This window comes from Brachionichthys hirsutus, unplaced genomic scaffold (assembly GCF_040956055.1).
Source record: "Brachionichthys hirsutus isolate HB-005 unplaced genomic scaffold, CSIRO-AGI_Bhir_v1 contig_762, whole genome shotgun sequence".
NCBI lineage: Eukaryota > Metazoa > Chordata > Actinopteri > Lophiiformes > Brachionichthyidae > Brachionichthys > Brachionichthys hirsutus.
In genome coordinates, this window is record NW_027180352.1 from 108,798 (window position 1) to 128,607 (window position 19,810).

Here is a 19,810-nt window from a genome sequence, read left to right on the forward strand (position 1 = left end):
TTCTGCAGTTTGAGAGTTGAATTTGGACCATTCTCTACTCACACACATCAGTCTGCGGTTTCAGCTGATCCACAAAGCCCTGAAAGGATGAATTATGGCAACAGCTGTCATCGGTGTATGAGTTATATATTGTGGAAGGGACCTTATAGACTAATTAAAGACCTTTGTGTTCCTGTGCGTCGGAGGCATGCTAATTTGAAAGATTTGACTGAAACTCGCCGGAAAAAGTCTGAAATTCATGCACTTCAATTTACTGCAATAATGAGCATCCAGTGTGGTCGTTTAAATGGGAGCTTGTAACCGTGCTCTGTAATATTCCAATATCAATGATTAGAGTAGATTTTAAGTAGTGCTGCAACAAAAAAACTGCCTATTCCTTGTTTTTTATTATTATTATATATATACAGTTGGAGCTTGTATAAAATCGGCAAAGCAAATTATCTGCAGGATTTTCTTCCAAGGAGCAGGCTTCCCCCTACTTATTAAATTTGCCAAAGTGCTTCTGAGCAGTGCACATTTTATCCTCTTAAAAGTCAAATTACTATATACTCCAGCAATTACTTAAATGTAGTCTAATGATATTTCCCGACAAAACGGTGGGATTCATTTATTTTAATGCGACACATTCCACCGGGCGGTTTATGCATCATGTCCCCTTAACAATGCAGGGGGGACTCCGAGTCATAAATAGTAAGATGAGACTGACTTCCAGAATTTCTATTTGCACACAGAAACAATAGCCATGTGATTCTGTGATACAGTCGCCGGGGGTCTTTTCAGGGGCATCATCAGGTCAATAATGTGATTTGTGGTGCCAGCTCCCTCCAGGATTAGAGAAACAATGCCAGACTTCTGGTAGCGTTTTGTGTACAAGTGTACACTTCGTACTCCTAAAATGCCACTGGAACACATTGAATGAAAGCCTTTTCTGTGCAATTTTTATACAACAATGATGCTACTGTGAAAAGTGATAACTATTCATAATGTTTTAGGTGGTGTAGCACGTCTAATGTCAAATTTATTTAAAGATTATGTTAAGAGGTATTTTAACCTCGAGTTGAAGGTAAATATTTGAGTACTGAAGTCTGTATTCTGCAATGCATCCGATTCATTTCAAAATGAAATCAGCTAACAAAACAGACGTGTTGAATCGACACAAACATCCAATAAATATACAAATAAATACAATTAAGTGAGAAGTAATATGTTTCTGGTGTTTTTTGCACATGGTAAATACATTTTTTTTTAATTATCAATAAAAAGTCAGAAGTACAATAAAGTTTAATAACAAGTTGGCTCTAGATGACTCATATTGATTATAAACTTCTAAAGAGAGAGCTGATACAAATATCTACAAGACATCCACTACAGACATTTAGTATTCTGAGATGTTGTGCACACAATGAGGTTGTTATTGCAGCTTGAACGATGCCTATAAAAGCCTAAGTTATATAAAGACATTTGCAACTTTTGCAGTGAACTTTTCCTTCTTTCAGACATTTGTTTCCTTTCTTATTGAAATGACTAATGTGATGAGCGTGGAGGCGGACGTTTCTCCATAAGCTGATATTCCTACGGGCAATTTTAAGAAGCTGTCTTAACTGTCTTCTTAAACTTAAAGGCTGCAGCCGAGCCACAGAGGGTTTCGTTGTCTTACATTTGACAGTACGGTACATGTTTTGTTTGTCACTTTACCAATTTGTACACACACAGTGTGTGCTGTTTTAATGTTCAACATGACAGTTAAATGCTGCAAAGTTTTCCTACTCCTTAATTTTGAAACTGTTATTACCCAACTGCTTTGCATTTCTTTTTCAAATGTTATTAAAATGTTAAAATGTTAAAAATATAGATTGAAATAGCATAAGCTACATAGTAAAAAAATAAATGCATCTAATGCACATAGAGTTTTGTCTCATGGCTCACATAAGCAGAAAATGTCCATTTTGGGCTGACACCAATGTTTCATAAGCCTTTCCACTGTCCAATCCTAATGACCTGCCTATACTATTGGGTATATCTAATTAGAGTTATATTGATTAAACAGTACAATGGAACCTAATCAAAACATAATCATTTTAAACTAGCATTAAGGGAACACATTTGGATAACTGTGAATCTGTTTTTCCAGCTACATGTCGGTCTAACGCTGCACAATCAGTAGCCTCTTTTCTTTTAACCCCTTGCATTTAAATGCCAGCTTTTGCCGAGCACCATCGCCAGATGTGTTTGCTGGAATTTTGCAGTCTTCAAGCTACAATCACTATGACATCATTGGGGATATTTGATAAGACTTTAAGCTGCATCAAGAGATATAGAAGTCATTACACACCTGTTTTCACAGGCTGAGAAGTGCTTTCCATGACAAATAAACTGATGTATGAATATGTGGTATTCCCCCTTAAGTAACCTTAATAGAGTTTTCGATACTTAACTTTGGGTATTTGAGTGTTATTGTCAGTCGTGTAGGCGCAGTTTGTCACGGAAAACCCCATTTCACCCATCAAAATGTAAAAAGGAGTCATTTTTCCTGTATACCACAGGATGCACCGGAATGATGCTCAAAAGAACACACCTCCAGCAACACTTTGAAATGCATATAAACATGTTTAGTAAGCTCTAGTCTACGCAGTGTTTCAGCCCTTAAAAAAAAAGAAACCATCTGACCCACCATGGTGGCATTCCGGTCAAAGAAAAGGAAATCTGATTGAAGAGACCAGATTTTTTGTGGTGTTTTTAGCCTGATGTAATGGACACTTACACTCTTTAAATCCATTATGATGTTGGACTTCAAAGCAGATGGAGAGGGCCGCTCCGTGTTTTCCTCGCATACTTAATGCCCCCGCCTTTTGCGACACTCCCCAGGTGTGAACGTGTCTCATTTCTGTCAATGTTTCGTTCTTTCGCTTGTGGTTATATATGCGACCGATTGTCACGGGCTTCATGTCTCTTGCTTTTTTTTTTGTGTTTTTCAGGTGGGATTTTTGAACAAACAGATGGACCTGTTTCACTCGTTTGCGCCGAGGAGCTTGCCTTCAAATTTGCTGTCAATAACATAAACAGAAACAGGACTTTGTTGCCAAACACAACACTAACATACGACATACAGAGGATAAATATCTACGACAGCTTTGAGGCTTCCAGGAAAGGTGAGTGGCTCGTCCGGTGTTCGTTAACGGATTGTGGTGTGAAGGAAAATAAAGGATGGTTAGTCGTGATGCTTTCTCACAAATAAAACGTCTAAATACTTGGAACAACTGTTCAGTCGTTACTAAATAACACCCCAACTGAACCGGTGACATGCTTCATCCTCAAGCTATCATCTTTCTTCTTGCTCTTCTCCAGCCTGCGACCAGCTGTCTTTAGGCGTGGTCGCGATTTTTGGGCCCTCGCACAGCTCATCGTCGAACGCCGTGCAGTCTATCTGCAACGCGTTGGAAGTACCGCACATCCAGGTGCGGTGGAAACACCACCCCATGGACAACAGGGATAGCTTTTATGCGAATTTATACCCAGATTATTCTTCGCTAAGCTACGCTATCCTGGACCTGGTACAGTTTCTCAAATGGAAAACAGCCACTGTCGTGTACGATGACAGCACAGGTGAGAATCGGATCATTTACTCGTCATCTTCCATTTTCCATGTGAGCCTCCTACCAGTAGTGCCGTTTCCCATGCCCCATCCAAAAGGTCTTATAAGGCTACAGGAGCTGATAATGGCGCCATCCAGATACAACATCAGGCTAAAGATCCGCCAGCTTCCTCTGGACACACAGGATGCGAGACCCCTTCTCAAAGAAATGAAGAGGAGCCGGGAGTTCCGCATCATCTTTGATTGCAGCCACCAAATGGCTGCCCAGATTCTCAAACAGGTTAGTGAGCACGTGGCAAATACATGGTCCTCGTGCGCACAGCTGGCACACAAACCAATCAAAAAAAAAAAAAATACATAGAAGTCGACAAAGAACTGTCAGCGTGATGCACAGCGCAGAGAACGGCGTTTCCCGTTATTTGAATAAGTCAGTCCTCCCAAGTTCGTGAGATGTAAGGTGACATCTTTAAGCTCCAGGCCAGTCTGCACATCTCGCACCGAGGAATTACTGTCCTCTTGGGAAGTAGCGAGAAAAGGATTCGAGACAAAACATGTTTCCGACAGTTTCCTTCCAGGACCTCTCAGATATGCTACAGCAAAGACCACGGCTTTTAAAAGAAGGGGCGATGAGTAACTGGTTCGGACTGATGTCAAAAATACCACGACTGCTGTGCTTGGTTAAAGAGACTGTGTTTTACTTTACGAGACAGTGAACTTGCACCCTTCTTTTCATATAGTAGTTCGCTGTGACACCCATGCTATAGTACCGGTCTATCACAAACAGCATTATAAACAGCCCAAGATATTGGCTTTATTGATTCACAATACCAAGAAAAAATAAACAAATTGTATTACTAGAGGCATAAAAGAAAATATTTAAGGTATGTTTTGTTTATTATAGATATATGAAAATAAAATTAATTGCTTGCTTTATGACACCATGCATATTATTTAATTACTAAGCTGTATCATTGCTAAATGGACTGCAGCGTCTCTCAGCGAACAAATATGATCGCGCAATAAAGCCGTCTGTGAAAGTCACCTAAAATGACTCCCTTACTAAAAGCAAATTAGAAATGAATATCACGAACTGCTTCACACTTGCAGCCAGCAGCAACAAAATTTACTAGCGAGATTTGCAGACTACTCAATTTAGAGATTTACGCAAAAGGTTAGCTCTATCCAAGACAGTATATGAATTTATGTGTAATGTGATTTGAATGCTGCTGCAGGTGTATAAAGAGAATCCGAGGTGACTGTTCTAGAAGGGTTTTCATATCACCATGGAGTTACTGCATTTTGCCTTGGGAATATTTCACTTGTCATGCCGCGATTCTCAAAGAGTTCACCTGCATTTGACATTTCAACAGGTTTGCTGGGAGCATCTCTCTGTGGTATTTTAAAAGAACGCCGTCTACCCTATGATTTTAAGTATCTGCCATGATCCCTCCCCTGTTGGAAGAAGCATGGACATGTGAAGGATTGCTAAACTAAAAGGTTGATGAAGAACCCGGGCTGAAAAATAGAGTTATACCAGGCTTTGAAGTGGGAAAAGTACTTCAATTAATCAAAACCTCCCAATCACAAAAGACAATATCACACGAAGTTTCAATGTCATGTATTTGGCTTAATGTCTGGAGATGGAGACGTAAATATGCCTCCGCATAAGCGAAGCATCTTATTCACATAACCTTGGCTTTTTTCTTCTTCTTCACAACAGATGGTACAATTAAATGGAAAGCACAGTCGCCATGAGAATACGGTGCCTTTGAATGTAGATTGAGCAAAGCCAGTGGCGGTGATGGAGTGTTTGGATGCGGGACAAAGATTTCTGAGCTCTTTTGATTGAAGCCTCTCCTTTAAATGTGGGATAACGTCAGATTCCCCGAGCCACTGCTCGCCATTTAAATGCATAGAAACGCATCGGGTACTCTTTCCGTTGTGTAATACTGGTGACCACATATGGTTTAGAAATTCCAGCATGTGAGACCAGAAAGTCTCACACACACAAAAAAAAGATATACGATCATTGAAACGTGTTTATTGATGCAGGATTTGCTTTAAAACACACACTGACCCCGTTTCTACCCCGCCTCTCTTCTTGTGTCCCATCTTCTGCCTTTGTCCCTTCAGGCCCAGACCATGGGGATGATGACAGAGTACTACCACTATATCTTCACCACTCTGGTAATGTACTATACTCGTTCATGCAAATACCATCCTCCGTCCTCATCTACGCCCCCGCTGGAGTTTCTGATGAATAGCGGCTAATTGCCAATGAGGGCTGGATCCGGTCCATAATATCAATTTTGTTTGACAAGCTGGAGGCATAATGGAGTCTTCTGCGTGCTGTAGTAAACACTCTGCTTCATAGTAAAATCATCAGAAGTCTTTGAGTTTTAGGTGGCAGCACAAAAAACAAAACAAAAAACAGCTTGAGTTTCAAAGTTGTTTGTAATATTTAATTAAACGTACCGTACAATCTGTGTTTGACAGTAAATACTATGGAAATATGAGTGAATTTGTCCCACCTGCAGCCTGACATATCTAATATAACGCCTCAGTTCAGGGGTATATCTGACTACCGGTATGTTTTCAGTACTGCCACGTGGAGCCAGTACACCCCCCAGTCATGAGGTTAATTTGACTCTTAAACCCACTATTGAATCAGTGATATATTTGTAATCTGAGTTTGTTCAAGTTCCCCTTCCGCTCCGATGAAATAATATTCTCTGACTAAAACAAGCAGACCCAGCAGGGAGCCGTAGCAGCTCTTCACTTCGCTATCGGGCGACAAACAGACTGAACGGGAATGAATACCAGCATGATCTCTGCTGTTCCTTTCACTCCCTGTTATTGTCTCTGTTTCTGCCCCCCTCCCCCCATGAACGCCACACACTCCTTGTCTGTCTGGAGTCAGTCCGCCTGTTATGATAAGGTGACATGACACTGAGGTCCATGCATGATGTGTGTCATATTTCACGCTTGACAGCGCAGCAGTGGCGACGGTCTGCCATGCGTTGTGTTATTAACGTGTCACGTCTGTCGCTGTAGGTAAATCCAGCGCTTCTTCACTACAAGTGTGGAGAAGGAACAAAGAAACTACCAAAGGAATAACTCAAAAAATTATTTTTGATCTGATTTTCTGCAGCAACGGATATCTTGATACAATCAGAGTATCTAAAGCTGCAATGTGCCGTCATATAGATAGACGCGCTATTGAGTTCCTACCTGGTGGCTAGACTTGATGCAAAATGATGAATGCCTTCGTGACATACATGGCAATACAATTTCCTCTTGATGGAATCCACTGATGTCTGTGTTTTATCTTCTGAGGTGGGGGGAAATGCCATCTTATTAGAGTGTGAAAAGGCAACAGCAGTGTGGTACGGAGTAATATCTTCCCTGTCGTTTAGAATGAGTCTGTCATAGCTCCTGCTTCTCCATATTTGCCTCCAAGACCAATGTGGTTTTCCTACACGCTCAGACATGTGCAGCACGTTCCGTGTGCAGAGTTCAGTGTAACAGTTAGTTTGAATCCTTACTTTCAAAAGCAAAGAAAATTGCAACATAGATTTTCTTTTCAATATCTTATTGAGTGACATTTGATTCTATTCAATAAATGAGAGGATTGTGATGCTTTCTAAGCGTGAAATAAACACACACACACAAAAGAATGTTTTCAGTGACTGGCGGCGACTTCTTAGTAAGTGTCTTACACACTATCGTTACCCCAGCACTAACCCCACAGGGTGCTAATGAAATATCTATGTTCATCAAAATGTATTTTCCAAAGCCCCTGGCCCATCCTGGCATGACATGAGTCAACATGTGACATCACACTTCAGCTACAATGGATGTCCCAGAAATTACAGCAGTTCAAATAGATTAGATTTTTTTTTTTTTTGCCTCGAAGTTGCCCTGGGAATTAAAGTGTTGAATTATTAATACCATCTAATATAATTGTTGTTTTTCTCTTATGTTTTCTGAGCTACAAACAATAATTAAAATATTCCCAAATAAGAAATCTGCACCTTTTTCACATAAACATGATTAGGAAATACAAAATATATCCTGAGCATGTAATTTGTGCAGCATAACTGAGGTACAAAAACAACAACAATTTGTCAATTCTTAAAGGATTTACAAGCAGAAAAGTGTCTCAAATGGAGACTTTTTTTATATATATATCTAACTGCAGCGGATTCTGTTTAAAAAACTTTTTTCCCTTTGTTCCACACTCTTTAATCTTAATATAGCATCTCTTCAACCAACCCCTACATCATTTTCTTTTCATGTGAGCAGGAAGTATCCAGGAAAAATGCTTAAAACGAAGCTCATCAAAGCTGACAGAGTAATCCATTCACTCTTGTGTCTCTCAAAAGGACCTGATGGCCATCGACCTCGAGCCGTACCGCTTCTGTGGCGTCAACATGACTGGCTTCCGCATCCTGAATGTGGATAATCCCCAGGTTGCATCTATTGTGGAGAAATGGTCGATGGAAAGACAGCTACCACCGAAACCTGACTCAGGCCTGCTGGAAGGCATCATGACGGTAGGTTTTACTACTTTTGTGTTGTTCCTTTTAAACACGGTCATCAAAATGTCGATGTAAGGAAACTACATTTATCTGTCTTATCTATTTATCAAGGCTTTTGCCTATGGCAGGAAAATGTTTTTAACCCTAAACAGCATTCCTATAATAATAATGCATGCTATCAGTTCATGTAATTGATATATTGGCCCAGATGGATGTATCAAACATGAAGGTATTCAAGAAATCTAATGGTAGTATAATAATATAAGTCAGAAAATCATTTAGGTATCTTTTCAAGCAAAAAGCTGAATCTACAGCTCGAGGCAAGATCTGTGAACCGATGAATGAAGAGGAGAAAAAAAACAAAAAACTCCACCTCATCAGAAACATCCCGGCCTCTTGCTCTGGCAAGTCGATAGCAGAGTAAGATATTGGCAAGAGAAGCACAAATCCACAGGGTTATGTATTATGCTTTCAACAGTCCAGACAGAGGTGATATAATGGCTTAGAGAACATTCATTAAGCCCTTTCGCACCAATTATCCTTGAACACGGCAGTCTCCCAAAACACTGCTTCAGACCAGGTGTATCTCGTTACAGCCAACCTTTTCAAAGTAGCTTAGTAGCATTGTGCCCACTGCCTGAGTGTGTTTTAAATGAATGAACGAAAGAGAAAAAATATACACAGTCCAGATATCAAACTCTGCACCGATTGTTTGGGATGAGATGCTAATGGCAGGGATTTTGTCCCAAATAATTTTGCCACCCCGACAGAATCAGAATGGAAGGTTTCCAGTTGCTGGATTCATACCGCCAGTCTGTCGAACTGCCAGAGTAGTGATTACACTTTCAAACATGACTTGTAGGTTTTTTTTGCACATATCCCTTTCATGTGCCAGTCCCATAGATTTGATTTAACAACTTTGTTTTTCTTGATTTCTTTTTAAATTTATCATCCAGCATTCAAAGTAAAGGATTGCAACCTGCTGTTACCATTTAACATTTCAATATATTCAACATTTCAGGGCTGGAGTTCCACGAATGGAGAAGACTGACGGAGATGAATGTGTTTGTCTTTCCACAGGCATTAGCTGAAATAATGTTCACCCCTTATTCCAGACAGATGCAGCTCTGACCTATGACGCAGTCCACATTGTGTCCGTGTCGTACCAGCACGCTCCACAGATGACCGTAAACTCACTGCAATGCCACCGCCACAAGCCCTGGAGATTTGGAGGGCGCTTTATGAGTTTCATCAAAGAGGTGACGGGACACGTCTGGCATTTTGCTATTTGAACCAAGCGGTATTGATATTACAGGATATTTACCGAGTGGCGTCTGTTACGGGAAGTGCGGCGATGGTGCCGTCGTGTGGGCTTTGGGGTATTTGCCCAGCAAACCAATCATATCAACGTACAAAGCAAACCAAATATTGATGGACACATCAAAGTAGCATTGTTGTCAGCTTTATAAATGCCCTGTATTCGTAACCTATTTCTAGAAAACAAGTACTGTAACCTTTTCAAAACACAACTAGTCTAATCGGCTCTTATTTAATCTAACACGAAAGCCTGACAGAGGCTCAGAATACACAAACAAGCCTGTGAAAACTGCAGTAATGCATTATTTGGCAGATTATGGGTGTGTAGAGATGCAACTATTTGCACATTGATTTTTATGTTAGAGCTGTATGAACATGCCACCCACCTCAGTGGTGAGAGGCCAGATAGAATGAGGTATGTTTACGAAGGGAGGTTGGAAAATGGAGATGACCGCACTCTTCTCCTGCATCCAGAGCCTGCAAAGGACATGCGGCTGAGAATCTGTTGTTGTGAAACCGAGTCGGATTAGACGAACTTCTGACCACGCAGGAATGCAAACAATCTAAGAGTTAACTAAAACAGGTGTAAACAAGTAGGAGAGTTAGCATCACGAGTGCTTAAAGATCTCTACTGCTACTGTACTTTCGTCTTGTCCCGTGAGGGGTCGCCACAGCAAATCAATGTCCTCCACTTCACCCTGTCCTTTGCATCATCCTCCCCAACACCAGCCACTCTCATATCCTCCCTCACTACGTCCATGTATCTTCTCCTGGGTCGACCTCTAGCCCTGTTCCCTGGAAGTTCCATCCTTCTCTACCCCCATTAAAAGGAGAAGAGCAGGACTGTAGGAGAGGCTGATGTTGTTCTGCCGGTATCATGGAATCCTAATAGGGGGGCAGTTGTATGTGTTTTCCTGCTCATGGGGAATCGAGCGAAAGGAGACGGTTGTTAATTAACTCTGCAGGCTAGAGGGGAAGTGCGTTGGAGGCGTTGAGTTGTAAAATGTAATTAAAAAAAGGATGAAATTCATCTTGTATGGTTTGCCTTTGTGTGTTCTTGGTGTGCTTGTGTGTGTGGGTGGGTGTAAATTTAAAAAAGAAATTGCATTATAATATGTGGTAAGTGTATGTTTTGAGTATTTTTAACAGCCATTATTTGCAGCTGTTATTATCGTTAATGCGAATGCAGTTTTATCCAACATGTTGCATAGAATACAATAGGTGCGACCAATTATTGGATACACAATAAAATGAAATGTAAATTATAATGCACACAATCGTTGAATGTGATGTGCTGAAAAGAGTATTTCTTACATGACTGCATTAGGTTTTAGGAGGCTGAAGTCTTTAACATGCAGCATTCTGTATTTTATGAGGATGACACATTTAAATGTATATAAATATTTAGTACGTTTATCTTTCAGTCCCACTGGGATGGTTTAACCGGGAGACTGTCATTCAACAAGACGACTGGTCTCCGTACAGACTTCGACCTGGACATCATCAGTCTGAAGGAAGATGGACTCGAAAAGGTAACCCATTGTTTTCCGTGCTTTCTTTGCAGAGAAGGAATCTATAACTATGTATAAAAAATGTTTAATGGAATATTGATTTCAGATGGAAGATTCGGATTTCCCTCTCGATGTGGAACAGATGCAAATTTGACAGTATCATTTACCTCCTAACAAGAGGCAAATTGGCTGTTTGAACATAAGCATGAGTTAGTGGATCATAAAGCAAATTGGATTAGGGTACACATTACGGTGTTAATTGGAGCCTCTCTTAATGATAATTTGAGGTGATGCCCAAAATGCTGTTTGGTGGTAATGAGCTGTATAAACATGCTTTACAAAAAAAAAAAAAAATGGAGACAAAGGTTGGTAGTGTAGAACTTACTTTATTATACTGGAAGGCAAAGTCCCCTCTGGGCTATAAGAGCTTTTCTCTACTGGAGGGCTTTCATACAATATGAATACATCAAATAGGGATAAGTCCCATAATGACTTGCTCAAATACTCCCCACAGGCTCAACACTACATTTTATAATAGCAGGGGCTTTTCAGCTTGTAACCCTTCTGTTCAAAAACGGCTGCTTTGAAATCATTTATCTTCTCCATTCCACTGGAGTCGTGTCCTGCATCCGGTCAATTAAGTGAAGCATGGTGATCGTGTGAAAACCATTTGATACAATATTATCATCTTCTCATTGTGTCTCCAACAAATCCTACGTTCGAGCATTTTAACGTTGATCCGGATTGCTGGATTTTTAATATATACCCCCCCCCCTCTTCTATATCCGTGGAATCGGCTTTAACTGTTTGAGCGGGTTAAGATGTGGCCGTTTCTCAACTAATCCAGCCTAATTGAATATTAGCCCAAGTTGCAGCTTGTGCTGGTATTATGAACAGATTCTCAAAGTGCCTGCTTTCACTCGACATCGGAGGGCTCGGGCGGGTGAAATGCACGTGGCGCTCGTCGTGTTGTTGCGCGAGTAAATAACTTTCGAATCAAGCCCTTTGCTAATCATGTTTAATGAATTGAGCTAATTGTAATTGGGCACAATTAGAAAGATTTTTTTAGCAGAGCATTAAGTATTGAAAGATATTTATAAATCTCTCTCCTGGAGTTCCTTTTGTTTGTGTGTGACAAGCTGTGACTCATGTACTTTTCAAATTAGAGCTTATGCCCATTTTTTTGGGATTTAAATTGATTCACCTCAAGCTCAAACCCCAGTGACTATTAACAGCTGTGTCTGTTGTAATAAGGGAAGTAGGAGCGCTGTGTGGAGGGCGAGGAGGCGGCCACGGCCTGCAAACAGAGATTTTCACCGACAGCCAAAGGACTATTTCTGCTAATGAGATGTTCCGGACTCGTTTTCTGCAGTGAGCACAGCTTCTTTTTTTGTCTGCTTGGCTCGACACACACAGCATAACTGTGTATGTGTGTCCAAGCTATTATTTTTTACAATATTTTCCAACAGCCAACCCCCTTTATTACCTCCATCAAGGAGGTTGTGTTTTTACCAGCGTTTGTTTGTCTGTCTGTTAGCAACATAACTCAAAACGCTACGGACAGATCTCAATTAGATTTTCAGGAAACGTCGGGATGATTGAATTTTGGTGATGACGCCCTTGATTCTGGATCACTTTGAAATTTCTGTGAAAATTGGAGTAAATGGAGGTTAAAAAATGTGCTCCACCGTATCCCGGTTGATTATTGGCTGATGCTAAAGGAATGTGACGCAATTGTGAAGGGTGTGGCTCTCCATCATACCACTGCATTTAATCCGGATCGGTTCCAGATTGCGTATATTATTATTATTATTTTTTTTAAATAAATCAAAACTATCGGGAATTCCCAATGGGAAATCCCCTGCTCTATAAATTATGCTTGCTTTCTGATAACACTTTTGTGGTCAAAAAATGTGAGTAAAATAAATGGAGGACAATAATTGTGTGTGTAAATCACAGTAAAGGGTGACTGAGGTGCTTGGCGGAGGGCAGTGCTCTCAGAGTGCTTTTCTCGTTCAACTATATTTTTAAAACAATGTTCGGTTTATTTGAGCCTCGCATTTCTTTTCGATGAGCTTATTGTAACTTGCACCGTAACTATACACAAATAACATAATTTTTGGTTGGTATTAATATGATATGCCATTGCTTGTATTTTTAAATTGATGGTGCAAAATATTTTTTTGCTTTTTTTTGCTTTTGCTTCTTACAGGGAAGTGATGTAATCAGTTTGCCTTTGTTGTTCCATTTTTGAGTGTCAGACTACGTGTACTGCTTTAACACAGTACTAAGTTAATGCTTCCCGTTTCCCTGATTTGTCCATCATGATTTATTTCAAGGCGTGTTACCCTATCCCCTTGTGTTCTGAAACGCTGTGGCCTTCTGATATAAAGGTGACTGGTTGTTTGTGAACCTGCTGGGGTCGCAATCCCATGACAGACACAAACAGCTACGTGTTTTTCATCTTCCACAGGTGGGGAAGTGGAGTGTGTCAGGAGGTCTCAACATCACAGAAGTACCAACGCGAAAAGGGGTGAACATCACCGATTCCCTGGCCAACCGCTCCCTCATCATCTCCACCATCCTGGTAGGTGACCGGTGGAGGCTGGTGGAGAACAACATCCTCCCCTTCATGTTTCCACACAGATATTTCAAGCTTTCCGAGCTTTCCCGTAGCGATGCTTGACGCTGCCTAGAAAGCTTCAGCCATATTTCATGCAGAATTTGGATTGGTCGGTTCATATTTCTTTTCTCGATGCTCTCATTGAACATATTTTCTTAAAGGAGTCACTATTAGATTTAAAATGGTAAGTGTAAGGAGTGAATTCATGCTAAAATAAGATGCAAAAACTAGATTAATTATGTCTCAGGCATGCTTGCTTGCTTTTCCCCCACTGTGGGGAAGCATCTGCATTAGAATTAATAGGCGATATTAGTGGCTCTCTCTCATTCTCTTTATTACATTAGTGGAAGATAACGCCACATTTTGTTTTTAGGCATGGCTTGACTTCATCTTCCTCAAAGCCTCTTTCCTTGTAATGTTTCAATTAGCACATGTTTAATATCGAGAGTAATAAAAACATAAATGCAAGCATCTATGAGAAACGTCATGGTAAATTGTGCTGTGTAAGAAGAGGGAGCAACGGTAACTAAGAGGTCAGGAGCTTAGCAAAAAGTCACCATTAATGATGCAGTTTGGAACATTGCATCACGATCGTACAAATTGACGAATGCCTGGAGCAAATAATAACTAATGAAGGAACAGAGGGGTTCAATGTTCTATTCTCAAGGATGCAGATAGCACAAGGTGATCCCTCTTCCAACTCCACATTCATTTGTAGACCTCCTTGTATTTAACACTGTGCCTGGATGTTGATTGTCTTTGTGAACCTATCAGGGGGAAGCTGACACAGATGTCCCCTATTTCCGGACAGATGTACAATCCACAATGATAAACACTATCATTATGACAAGTGAGGTCAAAGCATACTCAATCAATGCCTATCAGGTGCTGTCTATGTTAATTCTGCCTCCCAGAAGATAAATGGAACGAGAATTTAGTGTAATCTGGAACCTGCAACAGGAAGTGAAAGTACTGTATTTGCTGACTTGATGTTAGTAGAATTGTAATAATAGAATTTTCGGCACCACTGTATTGCGTTTCAGCTTGATTAAAAAAAAAAAAAAAAAAGCCTGATAGAAGATTTGAATATTTATGACATGTTTCCTGATTTCTTGTTTTGTTGAAAATCATTAGTTAAAGCTGTCTGCTTTCAAATAGCTGAAGACAGTTTCAACTTTAATATCATTTGCCCCTCTTAGTATAATGACATTGCATCAAACTGATTCCAGTGATGCATGAACGAGACGTCTGACAGCTTTATAGTGATAACTTTGAAGAAGAGATTAAGACACTTAATGTGTTTTCCCACTTACATTAATTGTTTGCACTCCATTGCGTGCGATTTCTCCGCACAAGCCCACCTCCCCTCCTCTTCCTGTTATGCACGCCCATGCTGCGACTGTGAGCATGGTACTGGTATAAACACTTTGATTTGAGCCCAAACCTTGGGGAATAGCAAGAATTGGAAGGCTCGAAACAGATGGTAAAGACTTTTTCCCCTTACTACAAAAACTTTTTTGATCAAATTAATTGGACAACTTGAGCAAAGTTTGTGGCTAAGCACTCGCTTCCTAAATTCGTCGTCATAAAGTATTCATAACTTGATTATTTATTCAAAATGCCATCCTAATTGTAATGTCAAAGTCGCTTCATTTTTTGATAGAAGGCGATTAGAGGCGTTTTCATTTACTGTATATTTTCGGAGCACTAAATAAATCATGGTTTGCTTGCTGTAAATTTGATTCACACTATATTCACTAGATTATAATCGCAAAGAAAGAGTAAGATAAACTGTTCACATGCCCTATTTTTTGTTTGCGTCTACCTCTTCTTTGTCCCATGATGAACACTATCTTGAGGGAATAAATGGTGTGACTGCCAATTTTGTTCTCTTTGAATGGATCTACCGGTACTTACTTATTCACACAAACAGTATTTTTTTTTTAAAGAAAGGGGTCACCTTCATAAGAGATATCAATTACACTGCTTCTGAGCTTAGTTTGTAAATTGTACACACGGGGGGGGCGTTGGAGGCGATACATTTTATGATTGCCTTTGAATAAATGGACTAACGTCTTTTGAAATGCACAGCGGGATATTAAAATCTGTCCGGGAAAATGGTAACAGGCAAATAAATAAATAAAGGACTCATTTATGAGCCGTTCTGTGTTAGTCATTGTCACTCTGAGGATCAGCTCTGTTGCTCTCCCTTGGTGGTTGGCATCATTAAAGGAAGTCAACATTGTGTGCATGTTCCATTTCACTGCTACATTCTGTTCCTAATCAAGCTGATATATCCCAAATTATGAGCAGCCAGGCGGGACATTACAGGCCAGTAAAGAGTGCCAGCCATCTGGCCATTAAATGAACTGACCCGTGCACCGACTCATATATATCTACATATACGGTGTATATATGTATGTATATGTCAGCACACGGCACGGAGGTGAGGCCAAAGGTGACAACCCGAAAGGAACTTTGATAGTATAGCTGTTCTTTCTGCACGTGTTTCAGTCACCTTCAATCTGCACTATAAACACATTCACATGCAGTCCAAGGTCTTTGTTTTATATAAAGACATCAATGTGAGAAAAACCTCCAGTCTCCTTTCATATTTGAACACGCTATGTCCCCACACCCTGAACTCCAATCTGCTGTCACTGCCTGTCAAACGCAACAGCGACTCATCAGCTCAGATAACTTTGCTTCAATTAGATGCGTGTCCTGAAACAAATTGAAAAAGCTGACCTCGCCATTGCTTTTCATTTGATCTTTTGGGTCTGTGCAGGAGGAGCCATATGTCATGCTTAAGAAGTCTGACAAGGCGCTGGTTGGGAACGACCGTTTTGAAGGATTTTGCATCGACTTGCTCAAAGAGCTTGCCAACGTCCTGGGCTTCACGTATGAGATCCGTCTTGTGCCCGATGGGAAATATGGCTCCCAGGATGAGAAGGGCCAGTGGAATGGCATGATCAGAGAACTTATAGAACATGTGAGTAGCCTTCTTATCATTGCTTATACTATCATACTAACCATCATCTTAATTTACTTTCAGGAATGTTTTATATATTAAAAATATAATTGATTTTTTTCACCGTTGGTCAAGCACTATCGAACTATAATGTGAACTATTCCTTCATTGCTTCCCGTAGCCCTGTACTTTTGCTGCTCCATACTATGTCTTCACATCAACACAAGAACAGAGGCATGCCATCAAAATGAATGCATGATATGTCCTTTGAGCAAGCAGGGATATAGTTATGATTGAGTACAAGACAGGGAGAGCCTGCAAAGCTGTCAGTTTGTTTATAGCACAATTATGTCAAGGTTGCCTAAAAGTTACACGTGTGAGACAAAACACTTCTTTCAGCTGGATAAACCAGAGATATACCATATATTCTAAAGGATGCTCGCGAACATGCCTGCAATCAGCTTGCTGGGGTGTGATGCGTCTCAAAGCCTCAGCGGCCATGAAACAGTCTCGCATTGAAGTGATGGCGGCAATTCTCTCCCAGCATTTCATAAGTGCCCCTGTCGATGCTCTCTCTTTGTCCTCAGCCCCATCGGGTCAGCCCTGTGTACTCGGCTGAAAACTTGTAATAGCTTAAGTGGCATTTAGTGCGGGGAATTGCATATGACAAGAGTCAATGGCATGGTGCTGAAAGGGTTGGGAAAGGTGGGCTCCCAGTGCAGCACTTTGTTTCTCCACCTAAGCTTTTTGCTCGATCCATGCTAATAACAATAACCTTGAGGGGGACAAATTGATTGTTAAAGGTAGAGGATGCGGGCAACCTGGCGCCACATGGACATACATGGTTCCAGCAGTTAACAGCACATAGCCTCTTTGTTTTAGTCCAGTCTGGTCTAAAGGGACGATCTACAGGGTACAGGGTTGTGTGAATTGGGATATTTTAATTCAATTAATATAAATGCAAAGAGTGATTTAAATTTTGATGAATATATTAAAAGAGATATATTCAGAGTGCGTATGTGTTTTATCTTTTTTGCCAGCTCTATTGCCTTTGTGAATTGCTGCAGAAGAGCAGATTAGAATCTATACTGCTACTTATAGCCTCTTATCGCTCGGCTGAGAACGGCTGTTTTTTTTTTGTGTGTGTGTGTGTGGATTTTTTTTTTTTTTCTCCGTCAGCGATCTTTTGCGGTTCAGTAATTTCCTTATCCCTGTTGGCGTGGATAACCTGCTCGTGACTCAGCAGCAACATAAACTTTATGACGAGCTCAACAGATCTGAGCCTGGAAAGACAGAAGGTCAGAGTGGCTGCAAGTTGCCGGTTTTCTAAAAAAGATTTTCTGCTTGGTTCCAAATATAAGGCTATTTCTAACATATTGTATGCATAAATTGCATTTATTGTGCACGCCTTATAGAAAGAGATACCGAGGGAAAATGGCCACTGTCACAGTTTTTATCTGTTCAATTTGTATTCATAACTACTCCCCATTAGCCTCTTAAAAACCCATTGCTCTTTCATTGTAATACAGATAGATAAGATATATAACAATTGCTTGGGTATCAGTGCCTTCACATGAAAAAAAGTCCACAAAGATAATGTTTGAGGAAGAAAACAGGAGAAAACAGTTGGTTTTAACTGATAAACCAGCTGTGAAACTCAAATCTTATGGATTCACGCTATCATTTCACAAAACGCAGCCTCATAAATCATAGTTGCAGCACAGAATTACATAAAGGGTATCATTTTAAAGGGGCATTTCACCCCCAAATCAGTTTATTTTACATTTCACGGAACATTTTGGTGTAAGATTTTTTGGAGATAACATGTTGAATAAAATGCATCAAAGGGTGAAAAAATAATAAAAATCTGAAAAACTCCACTTATCGAGCTTAATTGCCTCTTATCCTTGAATTGATGCGCACTTCCTTCAATGCAGTGATACTGAAACAAAATACCTGCTACCGTACATGAAATTTCTCACAAGGTCTGTGGATTATCTTGAGAAACTGGGTCACATTTTCATCTCTGTTGAATTTTAGAAAGTTTCTCTTTTTTAGGTTCCTTGAGCACCATGAAGAATTCAACATGTAGTTATATTTGACAAAATGGTGATAGATCTCAACTTTTTGGATTTTGAGAGCAAATAGTCACTGAGAGTATAACACTATAACAGTTTTATATCCCCCGTAAATATATCAGGAGAATTGTTATCAGTAAAATATGTATATATATATAGATATTCCCAGACCAGATGGAATATGTAATTCCTCCAGGGAGCACTGGGTTAACCCGGATTCTCCTCCTGCTTGGACGTACCAAGAAGAGGTGACCTGAAGGCATCATAATCAGATACCCGGACCATCTCAACTGACTCATTTTGACACAAAGGATACGTTTAATCTACTGGATCTACGCTCCAAACAACATATTTTGAATCTTACACCATTTTGTTTTAGAGAGAGTTTGTTTTAAGGTGATTCCAACTCTAATCTTCTCCACAGCATGTATCCAGTATTCACCACTTTGAGGCTCCCCGAAGGAACGGCGGACATGCCACATACTATAAATTTGATGTGCGGTGTTTGGGGGATGTTAGTGGGGGTGTCGTCTTCAGATTGACTTTCGTTTAAATTAGGTGTGAGCTGTATTCATCTCTGCAGGCCATTGATTTTTTTTGTCACACGGAGGAGATGCTGCTGAAGCACAGTCATTTTCTTTTATGCAACACAACTTAAACTATAGTTCTGAACGAGAAGTGCTGCCAAGTGCAACAATTTAGTATTGTAGAACATACAGCCCATTATTTTCCTCTGTATGGTCACACAGGAAAGCTTTAAGGAAGGCGTGCTGAGCTGCACAATTTTGTCATCAGGTTAAACCCATACTTAGTATTTTTATTCTCATTTAAGAATTTATTTTTGTTGGATTGAGGAAGCACACACAAGTGGACGAACATGAATTTGACTCCTGTGTCAGACAGCACGATGGCCCGACAGTGAGAAGAACTGACCCTTGCCTTGCAAGGGCAAAAGTTCAACTGCTTCAACAGCAAACATGTCTGTCTCGCTTTCCAAAGTCGCAGTTTCACCACATTGTTATCACACAGCTTATGCAAACCCAAAAATTCCTGATTACATTGTGTATTCTTCATCATTAGCCATTTGTATATTTCGATGCTAGACTGCATTACGACGGAGGATTCAGGCATCTTTGCTGTTGTGTACAGAAGTGTCCCACTGAGCATCCATTCCTCT

At 40.3% G+C, this 19,810-nt stretch overlaps 1 protein-coding gene across 1 annotated transcript in view; it reads left to right on the forward strand.

Annotated features, from left to right (window-relative positions):
• The window catches only part of LOC137913938 (glutamate receptor ionotropic, kainate 3-like), a 60,299-nt gene that overhangs the window by 27,198 nt on the left and 13,291 nt on the right, over window positions 1–19,810 (forward strand). Inside the window, exons 2-10 of the mRNA XM_068757561.1 lie at window positions 2,976–3,149; window positions 3,346–3,603; window positions 3,691–3,872; window positions 5,726–5,779; window positions 7,978–8,148; window positions 9,249–9,392; window positions 10,875–10,982; window positions 13,435–13,548; window positions 16,373–16,576. Of these exons, the coding sequence (XP_068613662.1) occupies window positions 2,976–3,149; window positions 3,346–3,603; window positions 3,691–3,872; window positions 5,726–5,779; window positions 7,978–8,148; window positions 9,249–9,392; window positions 10,875–10,982; window positions 13,435–13,548; window positions 16,373–16,576 (1,409 nt within the window). The remainder of the gene's footprint in view (window positions 1–2,975; window positions 3,150–3,345; window positions 3,604–3,690; window positions 3,873–5,725; window positions 5,780–7,977; window positions 8,149–9,248; window positions 9,393–10,874; window positions 10,983–13,434; window positions 13,549–16,372; window positions 16,577–19,810) is intronic.